The 21595-nt window shown below is 38.3% G+C and overlaps 1 protein-coding gene across 1 annotated transcript; it reads left to right on the top strand.

The window, feature by feature from the left end:
- Positions 1 to 5874: 5874 nt before the first annotated feature.
- Positions 5875 to 15075, top strand: ccr6b (chemokine (C-C motif) receptor 6b). Its single transcript, XM_079633490.1, has 2 exons — positions 5875 to 5999; positions 12454 to 15075. The coding sequence occupies exon 2, from the start codon at positions 12479 to 12481 to the stop codon at positions 13535 to 13537; it is 1059 nt and encodes a 352-aa protein (XP_079489616.1). The 5' UTR covers positions 5875 to 5999; positions 12454 to 12478; the 3' UTR covers positions 13538 to 15075.
- Positions 15076 to 21595: the final 6520 nt, after the last annotated feature.

The following is a 21595-nucleotide window of genomic DNA, read 5'->3' as shown; positions in this document are numbered from 1 at the left end:
AGTTGACAACAGGCTGGCCAATGCAAATAGTGCATTCAGCTGACTATACGGACCTATCTGGAACAACAACAACCTCAAAAAAGACACAAAGGTCAGTGTATACAAAGCTGTTGTGCTGACCACTCTCCTGTATGGTGCTGAGTCCTGGGTCATGTACCATCATCACCTGAGACTTCTCGAGCATTTCCATCAGCGCTGCCTCCACACAATCCTCAACATTCATTGGAGTGACTTCGTCGCCAACACTGAAGTCCTCGAGTCAGCGGAGGTTACTAGCATCCAGGCCATGGTCCTCAAGGTACAACTTCGCTGGGCAGGGAACTTCTCCAGGATGGGGAACCACCGCCTACCTAAGATCGTGCTGTATGGGGAACTGTCCTCTGGCTACCGCAACATCGAGGCACCGCGAAAGCAGTACAAAGACTCCCTGAAGAAGTTCCTCAACGCTTGCTGCATCGATCACCGTCAGTGGGCAGCACAAGCAGCTGATCGCGACTCCTGGCGGCGCACAGTCCATCAGGCCACCTCCCTCTTTTGAAGATAACCGCAGGGCCAGTATGGAGGACAAAAGGAGAAGAAGGAAGAACCGTGTCCCCTCAGCACCTATCGTGGACCAGACCTTTACCTGCAGCCTTTGTGGCAGGACCTGCCTGTCCCACATAGGCCTCGTCAGCCACCAGCGTGCCTGTAGTAGACGTGGATGTCCTTCCTAAATCTTCGTTCACGAAGCCAAGCCATGAATTATACATTCAGACTAATTTTTTTGTGTTCTTTTTATTGAAAACTTTTCAGTGTAAATAGTGAAATGATATTCGTGAAAAATATTTCTAATTCAAGAAAACATGTGCAAAGTCACAAATTAAATGTTTCATATTAAACTAAAATAATTCACTTAATTACTTGTTTCTCGTCTATAAGAACTGTAATTACTACTAGCCAATAAGTAAACCATAATTGGGAGACAAATCTTAAATCTCCTTTTATGACAGTTTGGCAACACATCAATTAATAAAAACTAAATATTATGCAAATTGAAAAAGCTAAAAATCCTTGTTCTTTTTTTTGTATTGCATTGCTAGCGCTTAGAACTGTCAGCCAGCCTTTCTAATGTCTAAGAAGTGGTCAGTCTGACATTGCAGATTCTGAAACCTCTCTGCGTCTCTGTCTGCCTCCCCCTGCATAAAATTAAGCAAATGGTCTTTCCTTCGTCTTTTGGGCTGTTGTCAATGGAAGCAGATGGAGAGGCAGGAGAGAGAGAACAGTGGCTGATGTGATAAAGGCTGATGATGATGATTGCTGTGGTTGGGGTTGGCTTGTGGTAATGATGTCTGCTGTTGATGGCTGTGTGTGGGTTGGGGATTCTGGGGCCACAGGTGGAGGTGGATCTGGTATGTAAGAGGATGGCACTGGCTGGTTAGTTGAATTTGGTCGGGTTGCCAAAACAGATGATATTAAAACAGGGGGAGTAATGCTGGCCCTTGCTCCAATAGTGGAATGCATCGAACTTCCATGTGCAGGCACTGGGTTCCCCCTGGTCCGCCCCAGTGCCAGTTGGAGGGTTCCGGAGCTAAATAAGGTTTGAAAGAACAGAACACTGTTACAATTTGTAAAACTGTACCAATATAATTTCAAAGTGTACAGCAGCAACTCAGCACTTAAATGTCAGTAGCGTAGATTACAGAAATGTTTTATAAACATGCTAGATGCAAGCTTTTATTAGTGAATAACAGACATAATAATGTACTTCAAAATAACAGAAAATGCCTGCAAATGTGGCTAATGAAATGTAACGTTTCTGATAGGAATACTCACTCCCACGCCAGTTTGGCTGCATTTCTCCGGCCAGTAAACAGGCTGCCATTTGCTAAGCTTAATAAGCTTCTCAGTGTCTTGATCTGATACTATACAATAACACACTTGGCTGTAATTCCATCTACACGTATGACTGCATCTCCACCCACCCCACGAATACAATGATAAAATTTGCGGATGATACAACTGTGGTGGGAGAAATCTCAAACGACAACGAGAATGCATACAGAGATGAAGTTGACAGACTGACAGGATGGTGCAAAAACAACAATTTGACCATGAATGTTAAGAAAACAAAGGAGATAATAGTGGACTTTAGAAGGTGTAAGAAGGACCCTCAACCCCTCATAATTAATGGTGAGGAAGTGGAAAAGGTATCATGTTTTAAATTTTTGGGGATCATGATCTCAGAGGACCTCAAATGGGAGATAAATACTACCGCTATGGTTAAAAAGGCGCAACAGCGACTTTACTTTTTAAGAACACTTAAAAGGAACCATTTGTCTGCTGAGCTTCTTAAGATCTTTTACCAATGTGCCATCGAGAGTGACATAACATACGGGATGACTGCATGGTATGCCAAGGCAATAGCACAGGGAAGGACAGGAAATCTCTTGATCGAGTTATAAGATCTGCTGAAAAAATCATTGGACTTCCCCTGCACCGACTGGATGATATTTTTAAGATTCGCTGCCTCAGCCGAGCACGTAACATTGTACAGGATGAGACACACCCCTCAAACCATCTTTTCTCCCTGCTTCCATCTGGCAGACGGTACCGGGCTCTTAGAGCACGCACTTCTAGGCTGCAGAACAGTTTTATCTCAAGGGCCATCGTAGAACTGAACAATTATGCACCTCTATCTTCCAGTCAGCACAGTTGCACTTTATAGAAATGGACTTTATGCAATGGAACTTACGTGTAATGTTTAATACCCTGTTATTTTAACTATATTTATTGTGTGAATGTGTATATGAATGTGAGCATTGTTTTTAGAGGATGCACAAGCCAATTTCGTTGTGTGGTACTACTGCACAATGACAATAAAATCTACTACTACTACTACTAATACATTTGCAGTGGGTGTTTGGTTGAACATTTTTATAATTTCTGTGTAGTTAATGTTAAATTATGTAAACCACTTTTCTGCAAGCTGGTTTATTATTAACATTGTTTTCTTTATTAATGTGCTTTATGCAAATGAAGCCTGTGGGTCTTACACAACCATACAATGTAATATTACAATTAACAAATCTTTATAAATCTAAACAATAAGCTGTTACTAAAACTAAACTGCTTAAGTGACCTAAGTTCACTTACAGGTGTAAAGTACTTTTCCCTCCATCGTCTGCAAGGTGTGGATAAATAAAGTGTAAGCGCTGCGAGCGCGAGCTGCTGATATGACGTCACAATCGTACTGCATTGTGGGACATATACGTGCCTGAAGTGTACATATGAAGTAGACTCACTCCCTCTGTCAAAATCGAGGGAACGAGGGTCTGTCCATATAAACTTCCCTCGTCCACTTCACGAAGTGGAACGCACTTCAAAATAGCGGCAGGGATTCTCCCGAGGGGAAGTGCTTAGGGAAGTTTGCAAGTGTGTGTCTAAAAGTGGACTGGAACGCAGCCCTTGTGTGTCCCAATAGTATGTTGAAAAGAGTTTGCCAGAAGTCCCCGGATGGTCTACTATTTGGTCTACTAGAAGTGTGGATCAGTGCACACTCTAAAGTCTAATAATACCCACAACCCACTGTGCTTTGGAGGAGGAACTACAAACAGGAGTAAAAAGTGTTAAAAAACTACAAAACATGGCACATATGTGCGACCGATGGAGAGAGGTTTAAATAAAGGTTTGAGTGACTAATCAGAGTTTAACCCAATACAAAATATGTAGACTATTTAATGTTATCCGTGTGTAACAGTTACCCTGTTACAGAGGTAAAATTATTCATCCTGGCCTTAAGAGAGTAACAAAGAGAGGAAATGGTTTTAATGTTGCATAGAGGAAGAGAGATTTAACCATGGCGATGGAATAGGTTTAATGAGGGTGAAAAAAGGCTGGAATCACACTGTGTTTAAGGATGTTTGCAGAGAAGCTCACAGAGGACTCTGTGATGGGGCTTTAGAGGAGTAAAGAGAGTTGTGATGATATCTACTTCTTACCTGTGTTGGATTACGCCAGTGGAATTATTTGAAGTATTGCATATCCTCACCGCCCGCTGGGACATTGCAAAGACTGGGACTTTCTACAACATTCAGATAAGAAGATTTGCATTACAGACTGTATTTCTTTTCTCATACTGCAGTTACACCTTCCATACTTCATTTTGCCTGTTTTTGTTTATTTGTGTTGCAGTGGTTACATTATCCTGGGTACTCCATTCCATCAGGAAAAAGCCATATTTTGTAGCAACACTTTTTTTGAACACAACTATTGGCAAAAGTTAATTCCCCTTTTTATGTAACTTATAGTCTATGAAACAAAAAGGCGAGACAGTTACACATGTTAGATTACATCTGCAATGACAATGTGGGCTTTTATAAAGATCCGTTTGGCCATTAACTTTTAAATGCATCATTATGCATTAAAGGAGAACTCCGGTCAATTTTAACATTGAGCTCAATTTTTTGTAAATTTGGAGTGCTGTCAATACAGAGAACAACGACAAAAATCGGTGTTGCCTACACTGTGTTATCCTCTTTTTAAAATTTGCACCCTATTGACTTGAATGGGGTCTAATTTTAAACCTGCTTTTATTTCTCTTATCATCCTTGATGTGTCATACAAGTGCCCAGCCATGTTGAGTGATTCCTTCAGAGTGAACACGAGTTTTGTAGTTTTTTAACACTTTTTACTCGTGTTTGTAGTTCCTCCTCCAAAGCGCAGTGGGTTGTGGGTAATATTAGACTTTAGTATGTGCGGATCCACACTTCAAAAATCCACCGGAAATAGTAGACCATCTTCTGGCATACTCTGCTACTATACAATGCTTTGGGACACACTTACTTTAATCTCACATACTGTTTAGGATGGATAGTATGGACATCGAGACACAGGGCACTTCTTTCCGATACGGTGGGAAATGAAATGTAATGTGAAGGAATTATATAATGACAAGATGATTGACCGGTCAGTTTATGTGACAGGAAGCGTGTAACTAAGTGACAGAGAGCAACCTTAAAGACAAATTGTATGGCGTGATAGTCCCACAGCTTGTCTACTCTTATTCTTTCTTTTTTTTTCTAATTTCACAAGAAATAATCAATCTCAAGGTTTACTGCAATATGATTCTTTTGTAGTGTGGTTTTGGTTAAGTGTACTAACATAAACATTTCACGTGTGTACCTTACTTCTTCTCACCGCTGATTCCTGATGGTATAGAGGACAGTTACTCAGAGTCGCCCCCTGTCGTTTCACAGAATAGTACAACGGCGAGCGCTTCAAGTATAAATGCCTCATCTGTTTGTGGAGACTGAGGAGCCAGGCGAAAGCATAAACCAGGCTTTACCTGGACCCATCCCATATCTTCACCCATCCATCCTTCACAATTCCCTGGCACGATGAGGACACCAGATCCCTTTTTGTTTTAACACTTTATTTCCCCCATTTTTGGACATTTTATGTTAATTTACTTTAATAAATACACCACCTGACATCACTCCCACTGTGTCTGTCGGTAGCGCTCCTCCCGCCACAGTAGATATTTTTATATATATATTTAAACAAAACTAAAAAAAATCAAACAAACACATTTTTTTTTTAAATATAAAAAAACCCTCAAAAAAAGTAATAAAAAATCTCAATTATACTAAAGTAACACTGGCATCGTCCACTTATAGAGATTAGAAGTGTAATTTCACAGACTTGCAAATATATTTGAGAGATCAAAGCTTTCCATGTGGGCTTAAAAGTCGAATTAACTTTCTCATGCTGTAGGTGGAAGAAAAGGACATAAAAAAAAGCTTTATCAGATAGCAGAACCATGGAAACAACAGAGACATTTGATCAAAGCTGTGTTCGTGACAATACCACATGACCTCACATATGGGCCGGTCTATACAAACATAAAGGAACGGCCAGAGGAACTCAACACTGGAGCAGGTGCATCACAAGTGAACTGGTGGTGAATTATTCCTCTCTTCTCAAATCACTCAGAAGAACTTTAAAGAAGAGGCTGCTTTGAGGTACAGTATTTTATACACAGACATTCATTTGATAAAAGTGCATTTGTTCACAGTAGATTATACACAAACGTGCTATTAGGAATGTGGGAAAATGTTGCTTTTATTCAAGTCAAAGTTTGGACATAATGAAAGTTTGGACATATTTATATAACAGTTCATTCAATACAGATAGCATCTAAGCAGCTTCACATTAATACACAGGAAAATAACAGTGTTAATGTTTTACAATTCATCAATTATGAATAAAAACAGCTGTACATAAGCTCTATAGAAGACAGTAGAGGATAATTCAGCACAATGTTGATGTTGCAAAGTTAGAGTCATTCTCATCTGAGAGAGTCAGTGCAGTTAAATCGATAATATAAGTGAACATTTGTTGTCTTTTAAACAGCAATTTCTGACTATGCTTTATGCTTAAATATTGTACTTTGGGATAAATTGTCCCTGGGAATGGGGTTCTTAACATTCGTTATTCGTTACTTAATTTCCCCTTCATTACTATGTTTTAATCAACAAGTTTGAGTGAGTATTACTTAAAATGTAAAATGTTTTACTTAAAAAGAAGAAGTAGATGCATTCAGAATGTGCAGAAATATACCTGCAGTACTGTGTATTTCTGATATGCTCCTTAAACAAGACACATTTTAAACACACAAACGTCTTTCATTTTTCGTAATTACGTGTGGTGTCATTATCTTATCTGATATCTATACAGACGCAAACATGATGCAGAATATTTGCATAGCTTCCCTCTCACACATGCAATTAGGCAAAACTTTTAATCCCTTCTGTAAAAAGTTTCCCATACTTTAAAAAGTATCTACAGATATACAATACAAAAATAAAATATGTTATCAAATTTTTTTTTGAGAAGTAATTAAATAAAAACCCTAAAAAAAGTATGTTTTGAGGGAAGATTTGGGAGCTTGCCTAATGTCAGAGCAGAGGGCAGGGAGCTAAATAATTTTGGAGCAAATGAAGAAAAAGCCATATCACCCATATATCTTAAACGAGTTGGTGGGACAGTTAAATTACCAGCTTCGGAGATTAAGAGTTCTGACAGATATTGAGGAGTCAATCCATGCAAAGCCTTATAGGTAAGCATGATCATTTTAAAATCAACACAAAGCCAGTGTAAGGACTCCAAAATAGGAGTGATGTGATGATCCCTTGTCCTGGTCCTAGTCAGGATTCTGATGGCAGAACTTTTTACAAACTTTTAGCTTTTGAAACCCCAGCCAGTAGAGCATTGCCATAACCAATGCAATAATATATAATAATGTTAAATAACTTTTCAGCCACCGTAAATGACAACACAGGACACATCTGACAATTTTTCTAAAGTAAAAAAAAAGACGTTTTGCTTTTGACAGTATTCTGGAAATGAGGATCAAATGTTAAATTAGCATCAAATATCACCCCCAATTTTTGTTTTTATATCGCTTGAAACTCTAAGATAGAGTCATCCACATTTAAAGTTAAAGACCCAGCTTTACGTAGCTGGTGGGGTCAACCAATGAGTATAACCTCAGTCTTGTCACTGTTTAGACAAAGAAAATTGAGACATCGATTTATTTTAAACCTCAGAAATACATTGAGACAGAAATGTAAAAGCCATATTATAATCAGGTTATGAATGTATGTAAATCTGGGTGTCATCTGCATAAGAATGAAAGTTAAGACCAATCTTAAAGGTTGACCAAGTGACCAAATGTAGATGCAGAAGAGTAAAGGGCCCAGAATTGATCCCTGAGGAACACCATATTGCACCACACCAACCTCAGACCTGCAACCACCCATAGCAACAAACTGCTTTCGATCTGAAAGGTATGACTTAAACCAGTTTAGTGCAGTATCAGAAACACCAAAGACAGTCTCTAAATGAATGATTACGAGTGGTAACTGGACTGAATTTATATTGCGCTTTAACAGACCCATGGCCACCAAAGCGCTTTGCATATTGCCTCACATTCAACCATTCATTCACTCATTCATACACCGACGGCGGTCTCAGCCATGAAAGGCACCATTCAGCTCGTCGGGAGCAGCTGGGGTTAGGTGTCTTGCTCATGGACACCTCTACACTTGGTCAGGTGGAAACGCGGATAGAACCACCGCCCCAGTGATGCCGTATGTAGAGTGATCTACATACGATCATAATCATTTTGTCCAATCATACCTTAACTACCGGTAATACAGTTTAAGTGCTGTGGAATTTACGGAAGCCAGATTGAAGGGCCTCAAAAAATTTGTTTGCAGTAAGATTAGAGTACAATTGAGAAGCAACAAAAGTTTGGCAAAGAAGGCAAGATTGGAAATAGAACAGAAGTTATGAAGATTTTTTATTTATTTATTTATTTATAATACTCAAAGCAACAGGATGCAAGGAAGCAAAACATGATTGAAACAGACAAGTCGGTATAGGATCAACAATGAAAGTGGCAGCTTTCATTTGTGAAACCTCATTGCTAAGAGAATGAAAGTCCAGTGTGGAGACATTTTAAAGAAGAAACAGATGAAGTAGTAATAGTGATAATGCATTTACGAATACACTCAATCTTCAAGCGGAAGAAATCAAGAAGCTTATTACAAAGGTGGGTTGAAGCAGGGACATTTGAGAGACTGTCACATTTGAGCAGCGTGTTAATGGAATGAACATTTTACGCTCCATTTTATGACAAGATGTCTTCATTGCACGCAGGTCATCATATATACCCGAGAGCAGAACGTACAAAGGAAACAGATCGAGATTTTAAAGGAGCAAATGAGTTCAGGCCAGTCAAGAGAACATAATTTAACATAGAAACTTTGTCCTCCAATGCATCAGATGCAGAAAAACAACTTAAAGAAGAGTCAATAAAATGAGTGAAATCAGAAGGCTCAATAGATCTAGGAAATGTTTGTGTGAAGCAGTTCCATATTAAAAAAGATAGGCAGATGATCAGACCTAATTCAGAGGTGGACAACTGAGACACAAATGAACCATTAGAAATCCTAAGGTCTATGCTGCGGCCTGTCTTATGTGTAGGACAGTCAACGAGCTGGTTCAAATCTAAGCACTCCAACATAGACAAAAAGTTGTTTGTTTTGTTTGAGTCTCTTTTTGTCCATGTGGATATTAACATCACCCAGGATAAAAGTTCTCTCAAATTTGAGGCACAACAAAGACAGCATATCTGCAATTTCTGATAAAACTTTATTTGTCTTTGGAGGACTGTAGTATTTGTCTTTGGAGGTCTGTAGTATTTGTCTTTGGAGGACTGTAGTATTTGTCTTTGGAGGCCTGTAGTATTTGTCTTTGGAGGTCTGTAGTATTTGTCTTTGGAGGACTGTAGTATTTGTCTTTGGAGGTCTGTAGTATTTGTCTTTGGAGGACTGTAGTATTTGTCTTTGGAGGTCTGTAGTATTTGTCTTTGGAGGACTGTAGTATTTGTCTTTGGAGGCCTGTAGTATTTGTCTTTGGAGGCCTGTAGTATTTGTCTTTGGAGGTCTGTAGTATTTGTCTTTGGAGGTCTGTAGTATTTGTCTTTGGAGGACTGTAGTATTTGTCTTTGGAGGACTGTAGTATTTGTCTTTGGAGGCCTGTAGTATTTGTCTTCGGAGGACTGTAGTATTTGTCTTTGGAGGCCTGTAGTATTTGTCTTTGGAGGACTGTAGTATTTGTCTTTGGAGGTCTGTAGTATTTGTCTTTGGAGGACTGTAGTATTTGTCTTCGGAGGACTGTAGTATTTGTCTTTGGAGGCCTGTAGTATTTGTCTTTGGAGGACTGTAGTATTTGTCTTTGGAGGTCTGTAGTATTTGTCTTTGGAGGCCTGTAGTATTTGTCTTTGGAGGCCTGTAGTATTTGTCTTTGGAGGTCTGTAGTATTTGTCTTTGGAGGACTGTAGTATTTGTCTTTGGAGGACTGTAGTATTTGTCTTTGGAGGACTGTAGTATTTGTCTTTGGAGGCCTGTAGTATTTGTCTTTGGAGGTCTGTAGTATTTGTCTTTGGAGGTCTGTAGTATTTGTCTTTGGAGGACTGTAGTATTTGTCTTTGGAGGACTGTAGTATTTGTCTTTGGAGGCCTGTAGTATTTGTCTTCGGAGGACTGTAGTATTTGTCTTTGGAGGCCTGTAGTATTTGTCTTTGGAGGACTGTAGTATTTGTCTTTGGAGGTCTGTAGTATTTGTCTTTGGAGGACTGTAGTATTTGTCTTTGGAGGCCTGTAGTATTTGTCTTTGGAGGACTGTAGTATTTGTCTTTGGAGGTCTGTAGTATTTGTCTTTGGAGGCCTGTAGTATTTGTCTTCGGAGGACTGTAGTATTTGTCTTTGGAGGCCTGTAGTATTTGTCTTTGGAGGACTGTAGTATTTGTCTTTGGAGGCCTGTAGTATTTGTCTTTGGAGGACTGTAGTATTTGTCTTTGGAGGACTGTAGTATTTGTCTTTGGAGGTCTGTAGTATTTGCCTTTGGAGGACTGTAGTATTTGTCTTTGTTAGGCCTGTAGTATTTGTCTTTGGAGGACTGTAGTATTTGTCTTTGGAGGACTGTAGTATTTGTCTTTGGAGGACTGTAGTATTTGTCTTTGGAGGTCTGTAGTATTTGTCTTTGGAGGCCTGTAGTATTTGTCTTTGGAGGCCTGTAGTATTTGTCTTTGGAGGTCTGTAGTATTTGTCTTTGGAGGACTGTAGTATTTGTCTTTGTTAGGCCTGTAGTATTTGTCTTTGGAGGACTGTAGTATTTGTCTTTGGAGGACTGTAGTATTTGTCTTTGGAGGCCTGTAGTATTTGTCTTTGGAGGTCTGTAGTATTTGTCTTTGGAGGTCTGTAGTATTTGTCTTTGGAGGACTGTAGTATTTGTCTTTGGAGGACTGTAGTATTTGTCTTTGGAGGCCTGTAGTATTTGTCTTCGGAGGACTGTAGTATTTGTCTTTGGAGGCCTGTAGTATTTGTCTTTGGAGGACTGTAGTATTTGTCTTTGGAGGTCTGTAGTATTTGTCTTTGGAGGACTGTAGTATTTGTCTTTGGAGGCCTGTAGTATTTGTCTTTGGAGGACTGTAGTATTTGTCTTTGGAGGTCTGTAGTATTTGTCTTTGGAGGCCTGTAGTATTTGTCTTCGGAGGACTGTAGTATTTGTCTTTGGAGGCCTGTAGTATTTGTCTTTGGAGGACTGTAGTATTTGTCTTTGGAGGCCTGTAGTATTTGTCTTTGGAGGACTGTAGTATTTGTCTTTGGAGGACTGTAGTATTTGTCTTTGGAGGCCTGTAGTATTTGTCTTTGGAGGACTGTAGTATTTGTCTTTGGAGGACTGTAGTATTTGTCTTTGGAGGACTGTATTTGTCTTTGGAGGACTGTAGTATTTGTCTTTGGAGGACTGTAGTATTTGTCTTTGGAGGTCTGTAGTATTTGCCTTTGGAGGACTGTAGTATTTGTCTTTGTTAGGCCTGTAGTATTTGTCTTTGGAGGACTGTAGTATTTGTCTTTGGAGGACTGTAGTATTTGTCTTTGGAGGACTGTAGTATTTGTCTTTGGAGGTCTGTAGTATTTGTCTTTGGAGGTCTGTAGTATTTGTCTTTGGACGACTGTAGTATTTGTCTTTGGAGGTCTGTAGTATTTGTCTTTGGAGGACTGTAGTATTTGTCTTTGGAGGTCTGTAGTATTTGTCTTTGGAGGTCTGTAGTATTTGTCTTTGGAGGACTGTAGTATTTGTCTTTGGAGGTCTGTAGTATTTGTCTTTGGAAGTCTGTAGTATTTGTCTTTGGAGGTCTGTAGTATTTGTCTTTGGAGGTCTGTAGTATTTGTCTTTGGAGGACTGTAGTATTTGTCTTTGGAGGACTGTTGTATTTGTCTTTGGAGGTCTGTAGTATTTGTCTTTGGAGGTCTGTAGTATTTGTCTTTGGAGGTCTGTAGTATTTGTCTTTGGAGGTCTGTAGTATTTGTCTTTGGAGGTCTGTAGAATTTGTCTTTGGAGGTCTGTAGTATTTGTCTTTGGAGGTCTGTAGTATTTGTCTTTGGAGGCCTGTAGTATTTGTCTTTGGAGGTCTGTAGTATTTGTCTTTGGAGGCCTGTAGGATTTGTCTTTTGAGGCCTGTAGGATTTGTCTTTCGAGGCCTGTAGTATTTGAAAATTGTATGTAATTTCTATGTAATGTATGTTAGTAAACACAGGAATGTACTTCTTTATTCACTGATTATTAAAACCGTGATTTAAAATTTACTTTTAATATTTTCATTTGACATTGCAAAGTGCACCTTGTATAAAGTGAGTGTGTAAGAAACAACCGTGAAAGTGTACTCTCTTTAAGTGGCTTTTTATTACATTAATATTATCTGATACTAGTACAGTAAAGATTTAAAGTGCCCATTCAAAACAATTAAGGCACGAGCTTCTGTCCGATATGCAAAAGTTGTCATAGTACTGTGTGGTTTCTATGATGCTCTTTTTAATTTCACTCCATCTGTCTCTTTCCTCTCAAGGTCCATCGTACAGATATTTTACGACATGGATTACGAATCTTATCCTGATGGTTCTGGTGATTACGATGAAGCAATGCCTTGTAACCTGACGGGGTACAACAAGGATGAATTGACCATCCAAACGTACATCTACTCCGTGATTTGTGCTCTCGGCCTGGTGGGCAATGTTTTGGTCCTCGTAACGTACGCCTTCTACAGGAAAGCCAAAACCATGACCGATATCTTCCTGGTTAACATGGCGTTGGCGGATCTCCTCTTCGTCGTGGCCCTTCCGCTGATCATATACAACGAACAGTACAGTTGGAGCATGGGCACATGGGCCTGCAAGTTGCTGAGAGCCGCCTACAGCATTAATGTGTACAGTAGTACGCTCCTGCTAGCCTGCATTAGCGGCGACCGCTACATCTCCATCGTCAAAGCCACACGATCCATCCGGATTCGATCGCAAGCTCGAGCGTACAGCCGCCTCATTTGCGTGGTCATATGGCTGCTTGCATTCATTTTGTCTTCGCCTACGTTCATATATTACCAGATGGATCATAACGAATGCATCACCATCTTTGAGAAGCCCGTAACCGCCACGCTAATGAAGATCCTGATTCCCAGCATGCAGATGCTGATCGGGTTCTTGCTGCCGTTGATGGTCATGATATTCTGCTACTCGTGGACCATTGCGACGCTGCTCAAAGCAAAAACCTTCCAGAAGCACAAGGCGGTCCGAGTGGTTCTGGCCGTCGTCTCTGTTTTCGTCCTCTGCCATCTGCCGTACAACGTGGCGCTCCTCGTCTACATCAGTAAACTGTTCACCCAGAGAGCCTGCAAGGAGGAACAGCTGACTCTGATGACGCTGTCCATCAGCAGGAGCATAGCTTACCTTCACTGTTGTTTAAATCCCATCCTGTACGCCTTCATCGGGGTTAAATTCAGGAGCCACTTCTGTCAGATCCTACAGGACTTGCGGTGCCTGGGGAAACGGTACATTTACTCGGGACGCTCCTCTCAGCAGACCTCTGACTTGTACGTATCGGCAGTAAAAACCGTTGTTGAACACAATCACGACAACCAATCATCATTTACAATGTGATAAAACATTTTCGAGAGATTGCAGTGTGGTTGTTCTCAAGAAAGCAGTGAATGATTCTGTGTATGATTTACCAAGTACTGTTATATGCTATATATTTTGGTAACACTGTACCGTAAGGTCCCATTAGTTAATGCATTAACTAACATTACCCAATAATGAGCAACACATTTGCTAGAGTAAGGGATTATTTACATCCAAGAATATGTGTAATAATCTATGTTAATGTTAGTTCATAAAAATACAACTATTCATTGTTGGTTCATGTCAGCTCAGGTTCAATAAATTATATTAACATACAACCGTTGGTTTTAAAATAATGCATTAGTAAATGTTGCAAGTAATATTAATTAAGATTAAGAAATTATTTGTCATTGTTAACTAACTTTATTGTAAAGTGTTACAAAAATGTATTTTGAATTAGTGATATGAAAAATATGCTAAATATTTTTTTATGTTAGCAAAATGTTGTGATATTTTCTTCATTGTTTAATTCAAATGTGTTTTACAGTAACTTTACTGTGGGCCGACTTCTACAGCCCATGTCTGATTTGCAAGGCAAATGCTTATCAGCATTACTATGAGTCTAGAAATGTGTGAAGGTAAACATGTCTATAGCTTGTAAATGGCTCAATATAACATATCATTGCAATATACAAAACAAGCTTTAACAAGAAAACCAAAACATTTAAACATTATTTACCCTAATGTATCATATTCGATACTCAAATATCTAAGGCCTGTAAATGATCAACATGATCAAAACTTTGCTGAAAACCTGTTGCACACAATCTACTAAAGTCCTTCTGTCATCTGATTGATAGTTTATACTTTGTATAGTTTAGTTGTACAAATGTGCCACTTCAGCTCGTGCTTCATGTGTCTTCTGCTGTAAAATCTGCACTGATTTTTATAAAGTAAATATGAGAATAACTTTTATATTGTTAGTAATATTTCAAACTCAGGTTTACTTGATCTATACATTTTCTTTATTTATAAAAATCATGTTCAAATGTGAGTATCAAATATGATAATCAGGCTTTTGAGGAAGGTTCATTTGTTCATCTCTCAATTGTCATTGTATTACATTGCATTAAATGTTTTAAAACTGCAGAGATTTGATTATAAAAATAAGCAATTAAATTTCATCTTACTAAGACATTTATTGGCAGATATAGAGTGACAGCTGATATTTATATGCATTTTATGTAAAAACCTGTTATAAAGATTTCATCGATTTACATTACAAGCATCAGAATTTCATCTTACATATTGTCTATATAAATATCAGTATCTGCACCAAATGACACATTTCTTTTGCAAATGCTTTTTTCTTCCATATATTCTCACTATATAAGACTACGTGAGCCATAAAAGCCTATTATATAATACACACTCAACAAAAAAACATGCATTTTTAAATTATATTTTGTCTAAAGTTTTTTTAAATAAAATGTTCAATTTAAAAATTATGACTATTATTTCTGACTATTATTGCCTGTTGTTGATTGAACAATAAAGTTTCACGGTGTATAATCATGAAACTGTGACAGTGCTCAATGAGATCTGCTGGGTTTATGAAATTGATTAACCATCTATGGGACTAAATAAATAAATTACATTATATTTTACATATGTTTAAGTAGGGCTGTGCGATATATAGCATAACAATTATTACAATATTTGACCTTTATGGTGCCGTTATAACTGACTTATTAGGGTAAATAGTTTTTAACAAATTGTCTGAAACTTCACACACTTACAAATGCTCTTTCACTATCTTACTGTCACTCTCTTTCACTATTGTCACTTGCACTTCATGTCTCATGTATAGTATAGCATTCTCTGTCAGCAATATTGGATTTACATGTGATAAATGCATGCAGACAGTCAGGTTGACGGAGAAGATTTCAGAACTAGAGACACGCATTCAAACTTTAATTGAGGATAGTAAGAGTGCAAGGGCTTTAGATACTGCTTTGGATGCGACTAGCTTAGTGAACTCTGTACATTGTTCGGTTCCGGCTGAAGTAGAGCCCGTGCAGCAGGGCAATTGGGTGACTGTGAGATGCTGTAGTCGCGGGACAAAACACCGCTCTTCCGTTCCGATTACAACATTAAACCGGTTCTCCCCACTCAGTGAAACACCCACTGAGAATCCTGAATGTGCCCTAGTTATTGGCGATACTATTACATGGAACGTTAAAATAGAGACACCAGCCACCATAGTCACATGTTTGCCGGGAGCCAGAGCGCCTGACATCAAAGCTACTTTAAAAGTGCTGGCTAATGCTAATCGTAAATTCTCTAAGATTATTATTCACGTCGACACTAATGATGTTCAACTTCGCCAGTCGGAGATCACTAAAATTAACGTTAAAGAGGTGTGTGAACTTGCAAGTACAATGTCAGGCACTGTAATTTGCTCTGGCCCCCTTCCTGTCCGCAGGAGTGATGAGATAGTTAGTAGATTGTGTTCACTCAATGACTGGTTGTCTAAGTGGTGTCCGCAAAATAATATAGAATTGATAAAGAATTGGAAAAGTTTTTGGGGAAGACCTGACCTGTTGAAAAGAGATGGTATTCATCCCTCCTGGGATGGTGCTGCTCTTCTCTCTAGTAATTTGGCTCATAGTCTTAGAGATAAAACATGACAATCTGGGGCTCAGGTCAGGAAGCAGACAGACTGGCTTAACCGACCGTCTGCTAGCGGCCTCACGTCACCAAGGTCAGATAAATCCCATCACATAGAGCCTCTTTCACTTAGATATCATCATATAGAGACTGTGTCTGTTCCCTGAACTAGGAAATACAAAAAAACTCCCAAACCTAATTAAGGGTAAAAATTTGATTGATGTTCAACAAATAAAAAACAAATATAATGCAGATGAACAAATGATAAAGCTTGGATTGCTGAATATTCGATCCCTTACTTCAAAAGCACTTTTTGTTAATGATATGATTACAGACCATAACCTAGATGTGCAGTGTTTGACAGAAACATGGGTAAAACAGGAACAATTACATTACTTGAAATGAGTCCACCATGCAAGATTACTTCTTATTAGAAGAAAATAAACAAAACCCTAGGTATTTATTTGAAACAGTGGCTAAAAGCTTCAAGCCCAGAAGTTTCCAAGCAACACAGCAGTAATGACTTTATGAACTTCTTCACTTATAAGATTGATAATATCAGGGAGAAAATTATAACTATGCAACCGTCTACTACATTATCGCATCAGGGAGTGCATTGTAGTCTCCCTAAGGACATTTTTAATTCATTCATTGCTATAGGAGAGGAAGAATTTTCTAATCTCGTTAAATCATCTAAATCGACAACATGTATGTTAGACCCTATACCGACTAAACAACTGAAAGAGATGCTTCCAGAGGTCATAGATCCTCTTCTTAATATCGTTTATTCATCTTTGTCATTGGGATACGTACCAAAAAGTTTTAAGCTGGCTATGATTAAACCGCTTGTTGACAAAACACAACTTGATCCAACAGAATTAGTCAATTACAGGCCGATCTCGAATCTACCTTTTCTATCAAAGATAACACAAAAGGCAGACATCCTCACAACTGTGTTCCTGTTTAGAAAGAAATGATATCTGCGAGGATTTTCAATCAGGATTTAGACCGTACCATAGTACTGAGACAGCTCTCATTAGAGTCACAAATGATTTGCTCTTATCATCCGATTGTGGTTGTAGCTCTCTATTAGAGTTACTGGATCGTAGTGAAACAGAGATTCTAATTATTGGACAAAAAAACGTCCTCACATAATAATCTAGAGTACTGTCTAACACTTGATGGCTGCTCTGTTAAGTCTTCGTCGTCGGTTAGGAACCTGGGTGTGCTCTTTGATACCAATCTTTCATTTGAAAGTCACGTGTCTAGCATCTGTAAAACAGCATTTTTTCATCTTAAAAATATATCTACATTGTGTCATATGCTCTCAATGAAAAATGCAGAACAATTAGTTCATACATTCATGAAATTAAAGGTGCATAGCGCAAGATTCTGAGTTTTTGCAGAACTATGCCACCTCTGGCGGCAAGCGAAACTTCAGCCAGAGATGTGCACGCACTAGACAAAAGTTTTCTTTTTTTTTATCTTACGTGGAGTTTGCGTTGGTGTTTGAAATGAACTACAAGCAGGTCTCTTACAATCCATCTTCTACGGAGAATGCCGTCGAATACACAAACCTGCTAGACATAGCTATGTGAGCGTGCCGTGAACGCGCATGACGTCACGCCCAGTCTAAAACTCCGGCCCGAATCCCTCTTATTTATTTTACTTTACAGGATTATAGAGACAATCTCAGTGATCAGAGAAGGGCTCATTCAGCCCATCAGGCAATTGTTTAAGCATGTATGGGTTAGAAAACGGGTATTTTTTAACATGAAAAGTTGCTTAATGCACCTTTAAGGCTAGATTATTGTAATGCTCTACTGGGTGGTTGCCCTCCACGCATAATAAACAAACTACAGCTGGTCCAAAACACAGCAGCTCGAGTTCTTACCAGAACCAGGAAGTATGACCATATTAGCCCCGTTCTGTCAACACTGCATTGGCTGCCTATTAAACATTGTATACATTTTAAAATATTGCTGATCACTTACAAAGCACTAAATGGTTTAGCTCCGCAGTACTTGAGCGAGCTCTTAACGAATTATAGTCCTTCACGTCTATTGCAATCTCAAAATTCCGTCCAGTTAATAATACCTAGAATATCAATATCGACTGCTGGCGGTAGATCCTTTTCCTATTTAGCACCAAAACTTTGGAACAGTCTTCCTAACATTGTCTGGGAAGCAGACACACTCTCTCAGTTCAAATCTAGACTAAAAACACATCTCTTTGGCCTAGCATTCACATAACACATTATGGACTTCTATACTGTAACTCAATTTAGGCTGCATAGTTTAGGTCAGCCGGAACCGGGAACACTCCCTGATGTACTTGTTACATCATAAGAAGGATGGCGTCTACGCTAATATTAGTCCCTCTGTTTATCCGAGGTTTACCGCAGGATCCAGGCCGCATCCAGATCTGATGAAGGACTTGCGCCTGGACACGGTGACAACGCAGTCCTGAAGTGTCAACCAGTCCCTTCCCTGTTACTGAAGTCAACGTGATCCCGGCCGTTTCCAGATCAGATGGTGGACCTGCACCTGGACTCATCAATGAAGCACCCTGAAGTGCCAGCAGGCGTGATGACTCTGACCTCCAACCAGATGGAAATGGATAAATACTCTAAATGTTCTGATCCAATCTGACTTGAATCATAATCATACACTGTTCGCTCGTTGGCCAGAGGAGAACTGGCCCCCGACTGAGCCTGGTTTCTCACAAGGTTTTTTTCTCCATTCTGTCACCTGATGGAGTTTTGGTTCCTTGCCACTGTTTGCCTTGGATTTTGGCTTGCTTAGTTGGTGACATTTAATATTCAACAATATTAGCATAGATCTGCCTTAAGGTGGACGATGATGCAATTTTATTCTAGAAACAAACTTTGTTGTATTATTTTCAAGTTATCTCACTGTGAAGCTGCTTTGATACAATCTGTATTGCGCTATATAAATAAAGGTGACTTGACTTGACTATCTTAAAAGTAGTGAAAAGGTCTAAGTGTTTAAAAAAAACATTAAAAAGCTTTATTCACGTTCCATTTCATCTTGTGCTACTATGTTTCATTTGGAACTTATGTGTAATTGTCAAAATCTTGACACAAATTCAGATGCAACTTCACTGCCTGGAAAGTAGTGAAACCATATCTTAGTGTACAAAAAAAAAAAAAAAAAACTTTAACATTTTTCCAAATCAATGATTGTAGCACAAGTGATAATCAAGACTCTTTCAGTGTTGCCCACGCGTTCCACACGTGACTCCATTTTGACCTATTTAGTCATGATTTTTGGAGCATTTGTTCTCTGGTTGTAGTATGATTATTCATCATCAATACTTTCTGGAAAAGATACATCTCTTATCATCTCTGTCTTCTAACATTAACCTAAAACACAGGCCAAACGACTATTACTCTGCCGGCTGCCAGAACTGAACAATAGTGCAGCTACACAAAAAAATATGTATCCCCTAAAAGGAATTTTATGCATAAACACAGATTTTTTTTTTGGTCTTTGAATTTTTTTATTACAAAATGTGCAAAAACATTTGGATGTACAATTTTTTTTTTTTTTAAATTGAATTTATATGTATTTCCTAGTCTAAAATGAACTCACAATAGAGTCTTGACAGCATGTGACCTATATGTGCTAATGTCTCCTTCACTTCCTTGTTGCCAAAAATGTCAAGCACATGGCTAATGGATTTTAATTTTATTACCAGAGGCAGATGTCATATGATAATGCTAAACTGTATTCTTTTTTTTTTTGGTTGAATATTATTATTTATTTTCTTTATTGCATTTTCTCTGCAGCATTTATAAATGACGATCCACCATAGAGGGTTAAACAATGTTGTATTTTGTAGCATATTGTAGCACATGAGAGCTAGTTTTTGAAGCTTTGACTCTTCCTCTGGTGACATGAAGCAGGGAAGGATGCAGGATATTAATTGCAGGAGTATTTATTTAAACAAACTTATACTCACTGGATCAAAAGAAACATGAACAGAACCAAAACAACGACGACAGACAAGGGGAACAGACTAAAACACAGGGATTAAATACACAGAACAGGGAAACGAGACACAGCTGGGACACATGAACTCATAATGACTAATTAACAAGACAACAGGAGACTAAACGTGACAAAGACAGGGACTTTTGGCCCTGTGGTCACGAAGGAGGCCCTTTATCTAATCATATCTTCACAAAGTGTGGATAGGGGCCAATGACACACTTCTTCTTCCTCTGAATGTAAATGTACATGCATGGGTTTACTGAAAGTAGTGGGATGATTATCTAAATCTAACTAAATGGGTCAGTATACAGAAAAGCAAATAAATGAAACAACATGACTTGAACTCGAGTAACAGCATAACCACGATAGCAGGAAATATACGAGGATGAAAACCCTACCGGAGAAAGAGGCTTTTCAACCGTCGATACAAAACACAAGTTCTCTTTTCAGTTTATTTATCTATTTAAATGATGCTTGTATTTAAATTATGCGTGGCTCATTTCCTCATATTATATTTGCATACATACACGGCATCGTAAAGCCACTAAATTTGCAAGTTTACCAACCAGTTTTATTAGCATTAAGTTTCTAGGTCTACGTTTTTTTTTTTTTTTGCTCACCAAGGCTGGATTTATTTACCAAAAATACAGTAAAAACTGTAATATTCATTTTTTAAATATTACTACAGATTAAAACAGCGGTTTTCTATGTGAATATATTGTAAAGTGTAATTTATTCCTGTGATCAAGCTGAATTTTCAGCATCATTACTCCAGTCTTTAGTGTCACATGATCCTTCAGAAATCATTATAATATGATGATTTGCTGCTCCAGAAACATTTCAGATTATTATCAATGCTGAAAACATTTGTGCTGTTTAGTATTTTTGTGAAAACCGTGACCCTTTTTTTTTAGGATTCTTTACTGAATAAAAAGTTGATTAGAAATGTTATATTTTTGTAACACTGTAAATGTCTTTACCGTCACTTTTGATCAATATAATACGTCCTTGCTGAATTAAAGTATTAATTTACTTTCTTAAAAAAAAGTCAGGTTAAAATATGTTAGACTATTTCAAGGAGCTCTTGCTGTGTAATTATATAAATAAGTACTAATATTTATTAACAACATGTACCTACTATAGTAATAACAGTAAATTATGCATACAAGCAACTAACCCTGATCATACATAGTAAGTACATGTAAGATGTGTAACAGAGACACTGTAAAATACAGCGTTACCAAAAACTGTTATGTTAATTAGTCAGCTTTTCACCTTTAATACTTTCAATGATCCTGTCGTGTTTTTGTAAAAGTATAAATAGTTTCTCTCTAGGAGAATGAAGTAAAAATAAAAAATAAAAAATAAACGTTTTTTTGACTTGGCTATGAAAAATTCTTCAACAAGATTT

This window comes from Phoxinus phoxinus, assembly GCF_949152265.1.
Source record: "Phoxinus phoxinus genome assembly, chromosome: 13".
In the NCBI taxonomy this organism is placed as follows: Eukaryota; Metazoa; Chordata; class Actinopteri; order Cypriniformes; family Leuciscidae; genus Phoxinus; species Phoxinus phoxinus.
Note: the sequence above shows the minus strand (reverse complement) of the source record. Positions and strands in the feature narration are given on the sequence as shown.